The 19,593-nt window shown below is 39.6% G+C and overlaps 1 protein-coding gene across 1 annotated transcript in view; it reads right to left on the bottom strand.

Annotated features, from left to right (window-relative positions):
- SEMA3C (semaphorin 3C) overlaps window positions 1–19,593 on the bottom strand; it is a 184,253-nt gene that overhangs the window by 56,571 nt on the left and 108,089 nt on the right. The window contains exons 5-8 of the mRNA XM_090041896.1: window positions 18,390–18,509; window positions 13,560–13,650; window positions 6,348–6,467; window positions 3,762–3,904 (exon numbers count right to left, since the gene is read on the bottom strand). Coding sequence (XP_089898022.1) covers window positions 3,762–3,904; window positions 6,348–6,467; window positions 13,560–13,650; window positions 18,390–18,509 — 474 coding nt within the window. The remainder of the gene's footprint in view (window positions 1–3,761; window positions 3,905–6,347; window positions 6,468–13,559; window positions 13,651–18,389; window positions 18,510–19,593) is intronic.

Genomic DNA, 19,593 nt, shown 5'->3' with positions numbered 1-19,593 from the left:
GTGTCAGGGCCCCTGGATTTAGACCTCAATCCATGGTATCTACAGGCAGGGGACCAGGCTGTGGCACCATCGGGGGATTAGCCATACACCTGCTCAAGCTCAGGCTGGGCACTTCCACAAGGATCCTTAGCAGGGGATCAGGTGACCAATAAGGACCAATGGAGGCCACAGGCCTCCAAGTCTATAAGACCTTCCCACTTGTCACTGGTCCCTGAAATAATACTCTTACTATTCCTGCTGTGGACCTACTTGCCTGAGTCTTGTATTCCTCTTTCTGTGTTGGACTCCCCCGCTTTCATCCCTCACTACTGTCTTGATCCTGACTCTGCTGTTGAGCCCTTGACTTGTATCTCTAGCTCTGCCTTGCCTTGCTCCTGTTTTGCCTCTTCCTTGGACCCTCCTGCTCTGCTTCCAGCCTTATTCCTGCCTTTCCCGTACCTTGAACTGCAGTACCTTATTCCTGCTTATCCTACACCATGTATTGAATTCCCTGGCCTGGCTTTGACCATGGACCTACTTCAATCTCTGACACTCAGTATTGTGACCCTTGGCTTTGGTTTCTGAATTTCAGATATTGTTGACTCCTAACTTTTGAACCATGACTCGCCCGCCCTCCCCCCAAGTCTGGGTCATATGTGCGATGCATCTGGCCTTGGCTTTTGTCAAAGGTAAAGTCTTGGACTATGTGTACTATGGGTGTCAGCCAGTATGACGTTCCTATGTTACCTATGGTTATCCACAGAAAATCTTTTCTTACAAAGCTCCAAACAGCACTCAGACTAAACCAACAGGACTTCCTCTCTCTTTTGTTCTTCATATTCTTCAAGCTAGCATTCATACATTCCTCCCTTAAACAGTTAGGATCTATGCATTAAGGACTTGGTTTTCAAAAGTGTATACTTGCTAACTTTTGCATATATATGTGCATAATTGTGAATGCAGTCGATAAGCTTCAAATCAAAATCAGATGTGTCAATTCATGTCCATCTTTGCAAATCAAGAGATTAATTTTCGTATATATTTTCTATATAGGTTTAGGATCACAGTTTATTTTAGGAATACTTTATAATTATTTTTTTTTTAATTATTTTTAAAAGTTAAAAAAGGAGACTGATATTCAGCACCAAAGGAACATACCGGAAAGGTTACTCCTTAGTCTCCATTTCTCCAGTTTTTACTTAATGACCCCATAAAAATGAATTATTTAAATTAAAAAAACCTAAAACTAAAATGTGGCTTCAGTGAATGCACTGATGGAAATGTGTATTGAATTTAAAACAGTCATCAGTTGATAGGATTTATGATATCATACATGGGCAACAGTTTATGACTAGTAGTTTATGGCTCAGGTACCTAAAGGAAATTAGCTAGAATTCTAATTTCTAGGCCTTAAAAATCAATTTTATTTAAAATGCATTGAGAAGTGTAGCATAATTTTGTGAAAACTTGTAATCAAATTTGTGGGAATTTTTACCAGCTTTATTTTTACTCTGACTTTAGTATATGCAAGCAATAGAAATTCTGGCCATGCATGAAGGGGAGAAATGTTATCTATCTTTATAAACTGGAATGTTTTCTCTACAGTCGCCCTAGCCTTTGTTAAAGCTAAGCTAGCATGGCTAAGAGGCTCAAGAATAAACTTTTGTGTACCCCACAAAAAGTGTTTTGCTTTTAGGGCTCCTTAGCTAACCATAAAGTTATCAGAACTGAAGCATGCTGATGATAGAAGGCTTGTAACCTGGCACATTATCATTTCTACCCCACCTTTCCCCAGAAACCACCTGCTCTGCTCACTCATTAAAAGACAAGGACCTAAGCAAATTCACTTGATGTTACTGGGTCTTTCCACTCATCTCCCTCAACAGAATGATGCGTAGGGTAACGCAACTCAGGTGACTACGTGCTCAAGTCCGGATCAGTTGGGGGGCTGCTGGGTGCCCCCCTCAGGAGCTGCATTTGGAAGGACTGTAAACAGTCACATCAGTAACAGCTGCTTTAGCATCCAATTGATTTTGATAGCTTCTGCTAGAAGATGCAGATTGCAGCTGTACCATAGCTCCCTATGAAACAAGGGAAGGCAAAAGGCAAAAGGTGGAAGCTGTGAGAGTATAACTTAGCTGCAATGCAATGCAAGGATTTTTAAGAGACCCAAAGTTAGCATCTCTCTGGTCCCATGTTGTCCAGATCTACCTATGTCTCCCTGATGCAAAGTATTCATAAAGTTAATTCCTTGCAGAGGCTGTTATGATAAGTATTATAAAATTCAAGGGGCAATATTTGTTCCTGTTGATGTCTGTGAGAGTTTGCCACCGACATCAGCATAAGTATTACAGGGCCAAGGCCAGTCAAGGCTCTTCTGGCCTTCGTTGTAATAGCAATAGTAATGTTATAATTAAAGTATAATGTTTGCAAAACACTCAGAAATCTTTGGGCACCTTAACAAAAATGTAAAGAACAACACATCCAGGCCAGGTCCAGACATTACACTTTTACCAGTATAAGTGATTGGAAATTGGTCTACAACTGTAACGGAGTAGAAGTTTGACACACAGGCTAGTTTAAAAATGGCTGTACCCAGTCTAAGATGTGAGAGGTGCTCCCCCCACCAAAGGGCGAATGCGTGTTCTGTTTACTACTGATCTGAACTACCCCGCTTAGAAAACCCACGTAACTTAGATCAGTTCTGCCCCAGGCTTTTTGAAAGTCTCTACCTAGCCTAGGAGAACAGGCCACATGTCACATAGTACTGCCAAAGCAGGAGCTGAGCATACAACCTTGCAGTCATTTTCTGGCAAGCCATAGCATGAACCAGACAAATATTAAACTTGCAGGAAGGGGAAATTAAACAGCTCTTGACTACTTTAACTCTAGCAGTCTCTAAAGCAACGTGGAATGCTTAAGAAAAACAGACTATTTTTATAATTTTACTCTCCTGTTTTTACACATATTTATGTCTTCTAACAAAGAAGTTGCTCCAATCCTGTTACATGCAAAATTGACTATTATTAGAGAAAAAGAGAAATGGAAAATTCAACTAGAGCTTTGAACCTGTAGAGACTTATATGCTTATATGCTTCCCTTAACTTACTGAAATGAATACAACTGGTTTTATGCTTTAAATTAATCCCCATATAAATTTATGTAGAGCATACAAAAGCACCACTATTTCAACGATGAAAACAAGATTTAAAGTTAAAGGCAGCCTGTCTCAAAGTATAGATACTTTATCTATAGTATTTATACTTCTGTTAAAGGCAGCCTGTCTCAAAGTATAGATACTTTATCTATAGTATTTATACTTCTGTTAAAGGCAGCCTGTTTCAAAGTATAGATACTTCTGTAAAATATAGACTCTGAAATTCCCAATATCTTTCAATTGGATTTTTTTTTTCTGGGACACATGATACTTTTGTTATTTATTTGCATTAAGTAAAATTCAAATATGAAATACGTGAAGCAGAGTATGTTTAGAAAATCAGCATCACTAGCTGCACTACACCAAGCAGAAAGGTGCATATATATCAAGCTCTAATAGTCCTCATATAATTACAGACTTTTTCCAGATATACTTAAGATGGATAGTCTAGGCTGCATTTTTAAAAAGCCTATCTTAATTGACAGAGTGCAAGCAGGAGCAGGATATTTGTTGACAATAGGGATTACAGACTTTACAAATAATTTTTAATTAACTGTATTTGTTTTGCTTATCTGAACAAATCATAGAATTTGCCTATCAAGCAGAGACGTGAAATGGCTCTTACCGGGCATATTCTTGCAATCATTGAATTAATCTGCTTGGTGCTCCCACTGTTGTCTGTCAGTCTCTCTTTGAAGAAGAAGTATACTTTGGCATCGTTGGGGTCAGTACCATCTGGGATAAGATGAGCATCTACAAAAATAGGCTCTAAAAGGAGACGGATAGAGACCAAATAACACATGTCAATATAAGCAGCCAATATTAAGCCCTTGACACATACTGATCTCTTCATATAGAAAGTATCCTCTGCTGTTGCCAAATATTCTAGTTTTAATTCTAGACCCTGGTGTTACAAGTGTGTAAATGTAAGCATTAAGGTAAGCAGTCGGTGTGATAGAGGTGGTGCCTTTTATTAGACCAACTGGAGTTGCAAATTCCTTGCCCAGGAGACCCTTTCCATCACTAATTCTTCTATGAAATATGAAACACTGTAACAAGAAAGAAGCATAATTTAACATCCTGCTTGCCATCAGACACCTTTGAGGTAAGTAGTCTGCTCCAAATTTTATCCAAGCCTAATTTGCATATAATGCATTTTTCCGACAGGGAAAAATTACACCCCACTCGAGCTCTCCCATACAATATGAATTTTCATTTCTACCTGTGATAATTTTTACAATCTTTGCATTCTCCTATGCCTGAGGAAGGGCACATGTATTTTATTATTTTTATTATTTATTTGCTTGTTTGTTTGTTTGCAACTGTCAAGTTTAATAAAAGATGTTGCCTCTAGTACACTGCCTGCTTTTCACTTTAGACCAACACAGCTACAACCTTTATTCCTGAAGCATTAACATAAGTGTTTCCAGGGGGGCAGCTTCCTGTTGTTTCTATAGACACTGATTCTACATATTTGTGCCAGGTTTAAAAAAAGCTAGTCTGATGCAGGAATATTAGTGACAGTTTACTAAAGGGATCAAAAACCTCTGAGAGTAAAAAGATGGAAAAATCAGTAAGTTCCTATTAAGTATTGTAGAGTATCCTTTGAGGCAAAAATTGAGAAGAAATCCAAGAAACTGAAAAACCCATTAGAAAGAAAATGAACAAATTACTTTTAAATTCTAAAAAGGGAAAGATATTTGCAGCACCACTGAAAACTGAAGCAGGGGAATCCTTTAGGACACGAGGATGCCTGAATAGCAAGGATTCCTCAAAGATGCTCATGTTAGGAGAAAACAAACATATGGAAATAAATAGACCATATATTTTGAGTAAAAATAAGCTAAAGAACAAAAATAATCACTAATTTTTCCACATACAATTTTTCCTTTTAAAAAACTATAACAAGCAATTTGATGTTGTATAAAAACAATTCAAAATACCGGTGTTCCTACTGATATTCTAGTCTGAAACTTATATTATGATATTAAAAAATTATATTTTTTCACTGTAGACCACCTTTTGGCAGCCAGAGTTAGTGTTGGAGCATGTAGTACACTTGGTTACATTTAGCAATTTTTCTTACTAAAATCTAATGAATAGCATTGAAGACCTCAGATAACTTATTTCTCTAGTGTGAGGGCATGTACCTCCTAATAATAATGCCACATACTTGATATCAAATGAAGACCACTTCTGACTTTTTAGAAAGGTCACATTTTACTTTTGGGGATTTTTTTTTCTATATTCATTCTATTCTTGAATTTAATGTCATGAGTCTAACTCAGAAGGAATATAAAAGTGAACTGTATCTGTCACTCACTGTTCCCAGCATCTGCATTATATAGGTTTTCCAGCAATTAGTTTTTTTCAAGCAAGTCACTTCAGGGAATATAAATGAATAAAAGGAAAAATAATAAAAATCAAACTTTTTAAAAATAGAGAGTTTTTCTCTTTGGGTATATACACTTTATCCTGAGGAAAAAGTAGAGTTTGATATCTAGAATGTGATATGGATTAAAGGAATTGCTATGTTAAAATGTACCTTGTGAATTAAACTAAGTTTAAAAAGAGATGTATTACCTCCAGTGTGTCTGAACAGCTTTGGTAACAATAAATGCAAATCTTTTTCCAACCAGAAGCCTTATTTGGTACATTCCTAGGTTAGATATATGCCCTTAAAAGAGGACCAGAATAAAAGCTGTATCTCAGCTAAAGTCCCACTGTGGCCTCATAACGATGCATAATGGACAGATCGCGGGAAGAAACCGTCCCCAGAGAGGTCAACAGGAGTCTTTCCATTGATTTCAGTGATGGAAGGAGCCACGCTAGGACAACAGCATAGTTAACCAATCTAAATTTACTGTGGTTGATAATTTACTATAAATATTTAAGACAATAAGTATTAAAAGTGAAGAAGAGATTTCCTTAGGAGATAGCTTATCCCACCTCTATATATAACAGGGTTTTTTGCACTTTCCTCTGTAGATCTCATAACGTCTAGTGCTGAAGACAAGATTTCACATGGCTGACATGCTTTACTTTTATCATGTAGAAAGGCCATGGTCTTTGATGTGTTTTTATTCCTGTTTCTTCCTCATGGTTTCACTTAGTAGATTAACATGGCAAGATAGATAATAGAACGGTTTTAAAAATAGGTCAGACTTTCTATTAGATACATATCAAAAGCTTTGTGAAACAATCATCTTACCACTGAGCCACTTGGAATTGTGCTGGTCGGTGCGCACTGCATTCCGCTTGGTTAAACTGCGAAAAATAGCAGCATCCGTCCCCATGAAATCAATGTACATTCCTGAAAACAGCTCTTCATCTATAGAGAGTGGAAAAGGAAAAGAAAAAGAACAATTCAAAACATCTTTATTGGCTTTTGGGAAGTCCAAATTTAGCTACGTATTTACTTTTTTTTATAGTCTGATGGTTCTTTCTTTGCACAGTAGTCTGTACACATAAATATTGGGTGGGAGGGAGAGGAGTTTCCTCTGATTCATGAAGCTACAGTCTAACCCAAAAAGGGAGCATTAGATGTGTTGCTCAAGAATTTTTGGGAACCACATAATTAAATACAGCAGTGTAACCGCATGTGTGGTGACCCTTTCGATTGAAATGCAGCTTGGTGATTCAACTGTAGCAATGCACAGACAGTATAAGAGAATGCACCAAAAGTATCAAAGGGAATCAAAGTAAATATTTTTTTGTTTAAAGAATACTTGGAAAAATCGTTAGTGTAATGAAATTAGCAAAAAATATTGGGCCAAGTTTACTGCTGGTATAACTGGCAAAGGAACAACTGATATCAATCGAATTGTGTAGTTTATACCAACAGAGAATTTGTTCCACCCTTTTAAGGCCACCTACTGTCCAAAGCAGACTTCTGTGTTGAAGAACCTGCCTCAGGGTACTGTGTAGTAACTAATACATCACATTATACATGAGACAAAGTTCATGTCAGTGTTTTGTGAATGGAATTAAGCATGCAAGTCTCATTTACATGAATAAGATATTCCTTAAATTCCCAATGCAGGACTGAAAATTCAGCCTGCATGTCCAAGTTTATGTGTATGATGTTGTAATTTCTCCTTTGCATGAACAACAAAACAGCTTCCACTAGCTAACAGCAATGTACCCTTAGGTACAGAGCACAAACAGTAGCTAAAATAATTTTGAACTCTCTCAGTGGGAGAAATGGCTGAATGAACTCCAGTACAGCTGCGTCCTCCAATTTGATGGGGTTTTTTCTGAATCTCTGAACTGCTTGGAGAATGTGGTCATGGTGGAAAGGGTCAAATTTTCAGGTTCTTGGGAGATTTTTTTAACATGCTTTTCCCCCTCTTCTTGTGCAATATGAAAAAAGACAAGTCAGTCTGAGAGTGTGAAAACTCAGGAATTTTTTGTTTTTCTATTGCTTGCTAGGTCATGAACTGAACCCCTACTGATTAGCCAGGAGGTACAGCAGGCATTGTATGACTCTCACCTCCCTCAGCAAGAAAGGGCAGAGTGCAAGAGAAACCATTGTATAGCAACAAGGAATGCAAAGAGGCATTTCCATAAAGTGATCTGTGAAAATATTTGTATAATATTGCATAATACATATATGTTTATATATCTCTGAGTGTGTGTGTGTGTAATGCTGTTAGAAGAAGAGTAACTCATAACTCAGATTTCTATATCAACACAAGTACCCTCAAATCCACCTTAGGTCTTCTTCTGTACATATATTGACTATGACTCTCCCAGATGACTCATGTTCCTTTCCTTAAGAAAAAAAAGAATAGGGTATGCAGTTCTAATCCTATTGCATACCAGCTTTATTAGGCATTCCTGGAGCCTACTTGCTTAATCAGGTACCAAATGATATTTGTCAGCTCTACTTCCATGTGGTATAATTCTTAAATTCCTCAGAAGAATTTGCCTTTATAGGGTAACCACTGTTTCTCTTTGTTCATGGGGGAATTGCTGAATTGATGAGGTATGTCTGCTTTTGTAAATACCTAGAAGCATTGCTGGAGAAAAAGACAGGGCTTGCATATTAGTTGTGCCTTATACCCAAAGACCCATTTTTCATAGCTTTGCTGCTGAAGTGTTTTTGCAAAAGGGTAAAAATGTACTATGTTATAATTAGTTTTTCCTTTGCCATTTTCCTCTAAGAGTTGATTCAGTTCTTCTGTTATGCTCCAAGTTCATATTCTTTTCTTTTCTTTTTTTACAAGGAGGAAGGCAATGCCACAAATTGACAAAAAAACAGTGGCCAGGATCAAAAAAGTTTGTTCTATTTTGAAATATATTTCCAGATCTTGGGATGCTTCCCATTTTTAGAATAGGGAGGATGAAATTTCTTGTGGTTAGGACACTCAATTGGACCCAGGAGGGTGATCCACAGAAATAAAGTTAAGCACTTATGTTCCTTGCATAGACAATGGAGGGTTGGGAACCTGCCCATTCTTCTCTGAAGATATAGAACAGTTGGATTAGCTAATACAAGCTGGATTTCTCCAGCGACAAAGCCTTTTATTCTGGGATCCTACAGGCATACAAGCCCATTGTCCCACTTTGGGTTCAGACAGAAGTGCAGCTCCTCGCTGTAACAGAGAATGCTTTGCAGGAAGCATCAGGAGTTACAATGATCTGCTGGAACAAGGTGAAGTTCATGAGGAAGGGGAACGTAGATGTTGGTGGCAAGGCTGCAGCCAGTTTCCCCTAGCAATGCCCCCCTCGCCCTCCTCCCAGCTGTTTTCAGGGGGGGCAGGGGGGAAGGGAGCAGAGGGGGTTCATTCTAGGGGTTCCCTAGCCAGCACTGGAGGGTGGGGTGGGTGAATTGGAGCCATCCCATCTCCATGGGGCGGGGGGGGGTCCAACACACCCACTCCACTCCACTCCCCAGTGGTAGCTGAAAAAAACCCAGACCAAACTCTCCCATTCCCCTCTCCCGTTCTGAAAACAGCTTAAGGCTGGGAGGCAGCACAGACACAAGTTAGAGAAGACACTTTGTTTTGAAATGTCTTCACCTGACCCCTCATGCAACGAAGGTTCAGATTTTCACCCAACCAGCCATTTTTAAGTGGTTTTCAGCCATTTACTTGTGTTTGGTCACAGCTATAGGCTGCTTTCTGTGGCCAGATCAGGCAAAAATTGTCACTTCTGTCTGTGCCCTTCATGTACCTGTGTAGTACTCAAGACAATGCTTTTCCCTGGGACAATAGGGCTAATCCAATTTAAAATAGGGCTAATTGAAGTTAACTCACATTTAAGATGCATGTGGAAAGGAGCTATCCTGCTCCCAGGTTCTGATTAATCAGAATCGACTCAAACCAGGCCTTTGTTTTTCAGCCTGAGTATAATTATTTAACTGTGGTGGTTAGAGCACTCATCCATGACTCCTCAACCTACACAAGTGCCCCTACCAGTGCTTTATGCCATGATGCTCCCTTTTGCTCACTCTCTTTCTGGTACTATGGAGCTTGCGTTCCTATCTGCCCAGTGCCCTAGTTTCACAAAGAGTGGTGGAAAGCTTCCCTACCCAGGCTATTCTCCAGTACGATGGTGAAGACCTGCTCCTGAGAGGTGAAGATAGAGACTTCAATCCCCTCAAGACTCCCTCAGTTTAAACTTCAGCAAAGCAAATTTAAATTAAATCTGCAAAAAATGTCCTAAAAATGCCAGTAGGAAAATTGAACAGGCTGCTTAAGGAAGCTGTAGCATTGCCTTTATTAGAGGCTTCCAAGGCTGGAGAGGTATCTGTATGAGACAGGAAGAGTGAATCTTGCTTCTGTGCAGGGGCGTGTGACTAGATGACTCCTGAGGTCCCTTCCAGCCCTATAATTATATGATTATAACTGTGGCCAGTGGGCTATTGTATAAAATTGTGCACCTCCACCCTTCCCCTCCCTCCAAATGCTTTCTTTTTGGCTATGCTCTTGAGTGAAAGGGACCATGACAGAATTGAGGCACTTTGCTGGCCAGGGCAGACCACTTTCTTTCATGTGTGCAGCCTACCTTAAAGCCAGGTACAGACATTACACATAAACTGGAATAAGTGATTGGAAACTAGTCTAAACCTGTAACAGAACAGAAGTTCAGTGCACATAGACTGGTTTTAAAATGGCAGAACACAGTCTAAGATAGACCAGGATCAATTAGGTTTCAGACTGAACTGGTTTAGGTTAGATTGATCTATCAAACTTCTGTACCAGATCTCCTTCTGATTCAATTTAGGGCTTTTTCCTCCAGCATCCCAGGCTGCCTTGCAACCCCCCCCCCCCCCCCACTAGTCCCCCTCGCTTGCAGGGAAATGCACTGGAATTTGGCTCATGCCTAGCTCCTTCAGCCAAATGCTCAATGGGTCCCACCCCTGAGCTCTCTATCTGTCAGCCACAGGCAGGATAATGGGAGGAAGGAAGTGGGGCTCACAAGCTGCTGGGTGGAGGTGATGCTGACAGCACACACCACATTTCTTGCCTGGGGCTCTGGTCCATGGAGAGGCAGGAGGCAGCCATGCTCTTGCATTTGCAGGGGCAGTGGCTTCTGCTAGGAATTTGGTGCTGACTTTGGGGCAGGGGAAGGAAAATCCTTTGAGTCTTTCCCAGATCTGCTTCAGTGTACTGTCCCAGAGCTAGGATGCATCCAGGACAGGGGAAGGACAATCTGTGCCCCACTGACCCAGGCCAGGAATGCTGTTGGCAGTGCTGCAGCACTCTCGGATGAACATATGCACATGCAGCACATGTGGTTTGGGGCACTGCAAACCACACATGAATACTCATGGGGACATGCCCAGAGATTTTAAATAGCAATGTGTAGTGTTAAAGGCATTCTGATCAGTTGTGATCTTTTTTCTTTGCAACAGAAAAAAAAAATCTATTATTTTTCCATGGCCAAACAATGAGTGAAAACTAAAAGCTGACATTTTCATAGGGCCACCTTGAGTCTAATGAGGGAGCTTTGAGTCTAAAAAGATTGATAACCATTGGCTGAGACTTCAGTTGGGTAATCCTTATGGAATTCAGTGGGAGTAGGAGGGCTAAACCACCACTTGGCATATAACCTTATATTCCTGGAGCTCTGTATGCACTAGATAATACAAACAACAGAACAAAGAAAATCCTAAGTAAGTTTGATTTACCTGTACCACTACTGTTCTTTACCGTGGCTAAAACTGCAGTGTGTTTGTGCAGCTAACTAAGAGGTTAGAGATCAGATCCAGAATTCAAGAATCTGGAATCAGAAATCTCTGAGTATAGTGCAAACATGATGTCTGCAGTGTCCAGAGCTGTTCTTCTATTGAAGAACATGTGCTGTTTAAATGGCAGCTGCATGGGCTGGTGTTAAAATCTGGTGCTTGGTATAGTGCTGAGAACATACTGTGGACACTGAGTGAGCAGTGGGCAAACAAACAAAATATGACTGAACAGGCCAAATGAATTTAGGATACTATTCAATCATCTAAGTCCACATGCTGTAGCTCTGTCAGTCCCAAGTAAACTCTTTTCACATCTTGCTTTGGAAGCCATTGAGGACTGTGTCATGGAATTAGTCAGGCAATCTTATGGTTGAAGGATACTGTGTTATCATTTGCAAGATGTACATGCACTGGTACAGGCTGGGGGCTGACTGGCTGGGCACCAGCTGTGCAGAAAAGGACCTGGGGTTTACAGTGGGCAATAAGCTGAATATGAGCCAGCAGTGTGCCCTTGTTGCCAGAAGGCTAATGGCATACTGGGCTGTATTGGTAGGTGTGTTGCCAGTAGGTAAAGAAAAGTTATTATTCCCCTCTATTCAACAATGGTGAGGCCACATATGGAGTGCTGTGTTTAGTGTTGCTCCCTCCCCCCCACACACACACACACTACAAAAAGGAGGTGTACAAATTGGAGAGAGTCTAGTGGAGGACAACAAAAATGGTGAGGGGGGTTGGGGAACATGGTTTATTATAAGGAAAGACTGAGGGATTTGGTCTTATTTAGTCCAGAGAAGAGGAGACTAAGTGGAGACTTAATAGCAGTCTTCAACTACCTGAAGTGGGGTTCAAAAGAGGATGGAGTTAAGCTGTTCTCAGTGGTGGCAGATGACAGAACAAGGAGCAATGGTTTCAAGTTGCAGCAAGGGAAGTTTAGATTAGACATTAGGAAGAATTTTCTCACTAGGAAGGCTGTAAAACACTGGAACAGGTGACCCAGAGAGGTGGTAGAAAGTTTGTCCTTGGGGGTTTTCAAAACCTAGCTAGACAAAGCTTTGGCTGGGATGATCTAGTTGGGGCTGGTCCTGCTTTGAGCAGGGTTTTGGACTAGATGGTCTCCTAAGGTCCCTTTCAACCCTAATTTTTTATGATTCTATGTGAGGATTTTCCATCACCCATTATGCTATCATTTATATGGCAAAGTAAGTGTAAAATAGGGAGTAAAACAATGATGATAACTCAGAATTTAGAGTCTGATTTTCATTTATGCTATAGCCTCTTTATGTTATTCTATCCATTTTAAATCCTTTATGCTATTAAAATAGTGTCAAATGTCCTGCATCAATGAATAGCTGGCCCATAATGCTTTGCACCTACCTTACAAAATATAGTATGCAGGACAATGGGAAATCTAGCCTTTGGTGGCATGGCCTGTAATCTAGTTTGCTGGCCACTGGAGAATGGGTAGGTTGAAGTAAGTATTCACTCATTATGTACTCCAGGTGGCAAGTGTGTTCTGCTCCTTTCATTGACCTATAAGTGAAATTCAGCCCTTTGACTGGGCTCCAAAAGACCTATGATCCCTTATTTTTTGACTAAGACTATAAGTAGGTCTTAAGTGGGAAGCAGGTATTGTGCTGGGCCTTTAAGCAAGGGCAAAGAGTGAGTGCTGTACCAGACAACTCAATGTGCAAGGTACATTAGCTATTGTACTCACTGCCCTTCTATATGGAAATTAGTTGATAATGTCAAAGCCATTGTTCATGACAATTAAACAAAGGCAACCATAGATGGTGGCAATAATTGGTGGGCTCAATGGCAAAGGCAACAAAAATAAAATTCAAAATGACTGGAAGGATGCTGGGTTTAAGTGATTAAATGAGTTCCAAGAAATGGCCATAATGCACGAGCAGGTGTTAAAATCACAAAGTGTTTATACATGAAAATGTTGGATGAAGTGATAGGAAGTTGAACCTATTCCTGTAAAAATGTGCAAAATGGAAGGGGGGTGACCTCAAATTCTCTGGTCCTCCCTCTTCTGTGCTGGCCTCTGTATTTTCTTCACATATCCATGTGTAGCTTCAGGTAGACTTGCTAAAGAATTCTATCTGACAATATAAAGAAAGTGGTTTCCTTCTCATTTGCCTAGTTGGTTTTAGCATCATCATCATTTCATACCGTACAGGTTATTAATGATTTAAGCATCCAGAATCCTTGGCTATTTTTACTTACTGATCATAACAGATACTGTGTTCACATTAGGATTGAAAGAGCAGCGTCCTTTTCCCGATTCACACTTAGAGTCGATCTTGAAGACTTGCTCCTGTAATATAGACACATACATCATGTTGAATTCTAAGAAAGTTTTGGAAATTAAAATTCATTCCTCAAGGAGTTTTTGTTTTGACTTTTTCAACTAACAGTCTCAATAATGCTCAGCGTTGTTGTTGGATTTAATTCACACCATGTAATAAAACTGTTACGATTAGTTTTCATTACTATTTTAGAATATATATTTTTATTTATGCCTGATTAACTTTCACTCATTTCAAATTCTAGGACTTTCTTAGATGTAAGCAGTTTCTACCTACTTTTTTTGAGTTATGTTATCTGAAAAAACCAACACCAAGTTTATTTGTATGTAACAATGTCACAGTGGTTTTGTTCCTGTACTCATTGGACAAGTGCATTTATGCCAGCTGAAATTTACTGCACTGTTATTTACTGTGCAGTAAATGGAATGGGCTGGCATCTACATGTGCAGGCATTAAAGTACATTAATGCTGTGTGGTCTGAGTTGGGTCCAAAGTCAGTCCTAAGTCAACGCACACGCTATGCAGGTATCAAATCTTTGCTCAAGTTGGTGTAATTGCCATATTTACTGTGCAGTATGAGTGTGCATGTGTAGACGTGTGCCCACACTGTGCAGTAATTTTGGTTACTGCACAGTAAACGCACATGTGTAGACGTGTCTAGTGAATATCTGCTGATAATTAACTATATTTCAGCTAAACACATTTGCAATATAACTTCCCTCTGAATAACTCCCATAAAAATTTCACTATATCTTTGCAAGCCCCTCAGTCATACAAAAGAAATCCTAAAGTATGGTCATCCACTTGAGAGCATAATTTTTTGTTTTACACTCAACATCATAATATTAGATGTTTTCTCAATATAAAAAAAATGGTGGATGTCTCTTACTGTGGTAAGAGACTTAGGAAACATGATTAGATGATGTATGATTTTTGTATATGCTCCACACAATAGTTTAATTTAAAATGGGTGAGGTGCTTGGAAGACAGTGCCTTGAACAAAGACAGTCTGTTCTAGCCCCGCAATTTCTGATTCTATTACAGCATAAAACATAGTTCTCAAAAGCTCATAAGAAAACCAATACAAATGAGGTTTACATGATGTTGATCTCATTTCAGTGGAAACTAGATGGGGCCAGAAATTCATTACATCCTCTTTTGCTAATAAGACAAATCATCCTGTTACTGGTGTTTTCTCTTATTAGTGAGACAGGATGTAAAGAGGATGTTGTGGCAATACAAACCATTTATTGTTACTTTATGTTTATATTTTTTATTATTTTAATTCCATTTTAATTTAATTCTATACAGCTTTATCTATCCATCCCATTACTTATATCCACTAAATATTTAAATTATGGATGCATCTCTTTATTTTCACAGTGTTTTATTGAATATGCAGTTTGATATGTATTCCTATGTGCTATATATATGTGTGTGTGTGTGTGTGTGTGTGTGTATTTTTTTTTTTTGAAATAGGATATTGCTATTTTTCCTTATTGCATGTTCAATAATTACACATTTACGAATGTACTGGCAGAACCACTAGAACCATATTAATTTTGTATATTCATGAAACTAATTTTTGCTAATTTATAATTCATTCACATAACTGCTATTCGGTGCTTCTTGCAGATACTCTGGCACAAGGGCATACTTGGTTCAGTTAACAGTACTCAGATTGTGCAGTTCATTAACTGCTGTTCCTCGCTCACTTGAAGAGAAGAGCCCAAACAAGGTCTTTATTTTATGAAGTCAAGAGGAGCATTTTTTCCTGGTTTGCAAAGAGCAATTTCCATTAGTTCAGTTGCTAAGATACAGGATCAGAAGATGAAGCAAAAAAATTTTTTTTACAAACTTTACTTCAGAGAAGAGGATTTAACTAAAGATGGCAAAGTTGTGCTTCTCCACTATGGATGCCCTCTTAGTAAAATTGTGCGGCAGCCAAGAGAAAAAACAGATCTGCTAGGCTCTGGTTCTGACTGTCATGCTGAATGGTTCTTTATATAACCTCCAGGGACAAAACAGTCATGCTTCTTTAAAACAGCAATTTTACACCTGTGAAAATTGCATCACATTTGTAGGCAACACTGACATATTTGAGATGAAATAAGAACATCTACTGTTTTTGAAAAGTTAAAAAAAGCAATTTCTCACTAGTTCTCCCAGCACTTTATAATCCCTCACTCTCCTCTCCTAATTAGGCCTGCTTGCATATATGCAATAGACATGAAGGGATTTATTTTATTTGAGATCTGTACTCTGTGCTATTGTTGGTCTGTGCAGTAATAACTTTGCAAGCACAATGCCTACAGTCAAGTGTCTGACAGACTCCAGACATCGGAAACAGCAGTTTATTTAATCAATTGATCATAGGCATGCACTTACAAAGACAGGCTAAATGAAACCAATTTTGTTCTTCCCAGATACATGTCCCTATTTCTAACTTAAGAATCTTAACATCTTGCTTCATCTAGAACAGTCTTATTTCTCTTTAAAAGTTAAATCACAGCTATGACAAAATTTTAAAAAACCCAGTGACCTTCAAAATGGCTATAGGATATGGCCCTAGCACTCATGTTTTCTTTTTTATTGAAGGATGTTATATTGATTCTTTCCCAAATAAGAACATTTTCAACTTGGAATTTAATTTCCTGATAAAAATTAATGCAGATTAATATAATTAGGATAAAGTAACTGAGAGTTCCTGAGTTGAGAGCAGGGGAACAGAATGCTTCTAGTGTCGAGAGAAATGGATTACTCTGTGATGGGGGGGAGGACATACTCATTCCACTGCTCTGTGCGCCTGTGTTTCTGTATGCAGAGTCCAGAAACCCCAGTGATGAAAAACTCCACTATGAGTTGGACTGCAGTGATTCAGCCCGCAAGGGGCCCGAGACCTAGTTGGTGCTCTTTCCAAAATGGTTGGGATCTCTCCAAGTAGGGTGGCCAGGAGAGGCACTTATTTATCATCCTTCCTGGCAGTCCCTATTTCTAGGCTGGGCCCTGGCCAGAATGTACAATACAATCCTACTCCCATTAAAATCAGTGGTCAGGCTGATCATAGTCTTGAAACCTGAAGTCCTCCTGCTACAATCCGGATAATGCATTTCAAGCTACCTTCCCATGGCTGTAAAATTCCAGGTTAGCACCATCTGCTCTTCCTCTTCAACACAACTGCTTCCCCATGTTCTAAAAAACATGTGAACTTTATTGTGCCTGCAGACGTAAATCTGAGCCAGATACCACAGCAGAGTCAGAACTCAGACAAGTGCTTTCTTTTCTCATTCTGCCTGTCCAATTTATTACCTATTTGTATTTGCAACGAAACAAACATTTCATATATGAATCACGAACCCTGGAAAATATATTTATGAAACATCTGGGACTTTATATGTTTAGCCAACATAATGAAACAGAAGGCAGACAAAGTAGCTCAGGTAATAGTTCAAGAGGCTGCTCTTCTGAAGAAATGTTTTGGCCATTCACTATATTATACAGTAAGTGGTGAATGATTTCAATTGTGGGGCAAGTAATATCTAGTCAGCCAAGTGAGGCCTGTGATATGTAGTATCAGAGTTAACTGAATTAGGGCAAATCAGTTTATGGAATTTCTGTTCCAGACCCCTTCCTGGTTCAAGTTAATTCACAGTCCCCCAGCATCCCAGCATGTTTTGCAGCTCTGGGCTGGGCTGTGCTGTCTGCTCAAGAAGAGCAGGATTGGCCCCATCCCTCTTGTTTCTAGCCGGAGCTTTGAGAGGTAAAGAGACCCCATGACCCCCACCCCCTCCACTCCAATGGAGAAAAGTCTGGTAGGGGCTGCTCCACCTCACTAGGCAGATCAGGCTGCATCCCCAGATGGGTTTCCCACTCCACCCCCTTGCCAGCCAGATCTCAATGCTCCGGCTAGAAACCAAAGGGGCGGGGCCAATCCTGCTCTTCTTGAGCAGACAGCACAGCACAGCCCAGGGCTGCAAAGCATGCTGGGATGCTGAGGGACTGTGAGTTAACTTGAACCAGGAAGTGGTCTGGGACAGAAGTTCCATAAACTGGTTTGACCTAAATCAGTTAACTCTGATACTACATTCAATCAGGTTTATCTTAAACTAGTTTTGGCTATTTTGAAATGTGCACTGCTTTATGTGCACTGCACTTCTGTTCTGTTACAGGTTTAAATCCGTTTCTGATCATTTAAACTGCTTTATGTGTAACTCATGTCTATAGCCCAAATGAAAGTTTTACAGAAATAGGAATTGCAGCCTAAGGACTTTAGGTTTCAGACCCACAGATACCTACATCTGGCCTGACCTTCATGGGTAGTCAATCTCATCAAATAAGTGCTTGAACAACTGAGGCCTACATTCAAGCATTTCCCTCCCCACCTCAACTGGCTCCTTTTCTCTCCAAAGTTTTCCTAAAATTTTGTATCATTAACAAGAACTGAATTAACAAGTTTTAAAAAAATGCATGTTTGTTCTGTTTGTTTTTCTTTGAGACAAATTCTGTGAAAAGATTTTCCAACATTTTCACAGTTATGTTTCTTAGTAAGCACTGAAAATGGAAACAGAAGTGTCAGTAAACTATGAAAATGGCTGTATTTATGCTATATCTATGTTAAACCAATGCCAAAAGATCTCTAGTCCTGGTTTTACAGACTCAAAGATTGAAAGAAATTTGAGTAACTACATTTGTTCAACAACAATAACATCTACACAGAAATAATAGAAGAATAATTTACAAAACTTACTTCAGACCTGCGCCCTCTATTGACATATGTACATACTGGGCTGAAGGCACCACTGCCACATACATACAGATGTGTGCGATTGAAGGTCTGAATCACGCGCACAAAATTTCCACAGCCATGCTGTTGGGGGAGAAAAAGATTTACTAAACATTCAGACAACTCTTGTTAAATGTGAGTGTGCTAAGGGTTATGAATAGCTGGTAGTGTTCAACTTATTTGTTAAAATATGCTTGTTGTAGTTAGTCACGTTGATTAAGATAAAGTCCCTCATTTTATCTTTGTAATTCCTTGTACTAAGCCAAATCCTTGATTTCTTCCTAGGATTTTCCATCAAGAGCTTCATACAAAGGTTCTTGGTGGGCACTAGAGGAGGGACACAGTGCTCTTGTTCTCACCTGAGGATTGTCATAGCTTCTATGGACAGGGCATTTTAGCTAGCGGCCTTTTCCCCCAGCCTGGTCTACTCTTAGGATACCCATGACTGGGCCAGGAGAAGTATGCAGTGTGAAGAGATAAATCTTCCTATGCTGTTTTTCCATAGCTTGTCCCCCTTGCTCAGAGAGCCACAACATTTCAACAGTATTTGGGGTTATCCACTTAAGGAACCTGATCATTTACTATATAGGCTTTGGGGTAACTTCAATTGCTCTAGATAGGAGCCATCCATATGTTGCATGGGAAGAATGAGGCCCCTTTGAGAAGCAGGCATTTCTCCTTAGTCTTCAGTGCCTTCAACGAAGTCTCTGAAAAAATGCCTCTTCCCCTTTTACAGATTTTCTCTTAAACACCAGCAATTCTGAGATGGAGGAGGTTTGGGGGGGGAGGGGGGACGGCTCCCACAGGCCATATAATTTCTCTAGACAGTTTCCCTCCAAAATATTGAGTCTGAGTTGCTCATAACACAAGCAATCTCCCATGGATATGAAATGCTGCCACACACTGAAAACCTGCTTTTCCATTTTCAAAGCAGTGTACACAAAGAAAATGTAAACCAAAGGTCGATATTACTCAGTATTCACTCCCAATCTCCTCCTAACATGCCCTTCCCTTCAATCTTCCTTTCTTGACACTGATCAGCTGCTGCTTCATTTTAGGTTATACACACAGATGTTTCTTCTCTAGAATTTCACTTATCAGGAGCCTGGCCCTGCCTTCATGTTCAACCACACAATGTCCGCTAAAGTCAGTAAGAGTTGTATGTGTG

Source organism: Crocodylus siamensis, chromosome 4 (assembly GCF_052110815.1).
Source record: "Crocodylus siamensis isolate JL-2025a chromosome 4, ASM5211081v1, whole genome shotgun sequence".
Taxonomy (NCBI): Eukaryota; Metazoa; Chordata; order Crocodylia; family Crocodylidae; genus Crocodylus; species Crocodylus siamensis.
Note: the sequence above shows the minus strand (reverse complement) of the source record. Positions and strands in the feature narration are given on the sequence as shown.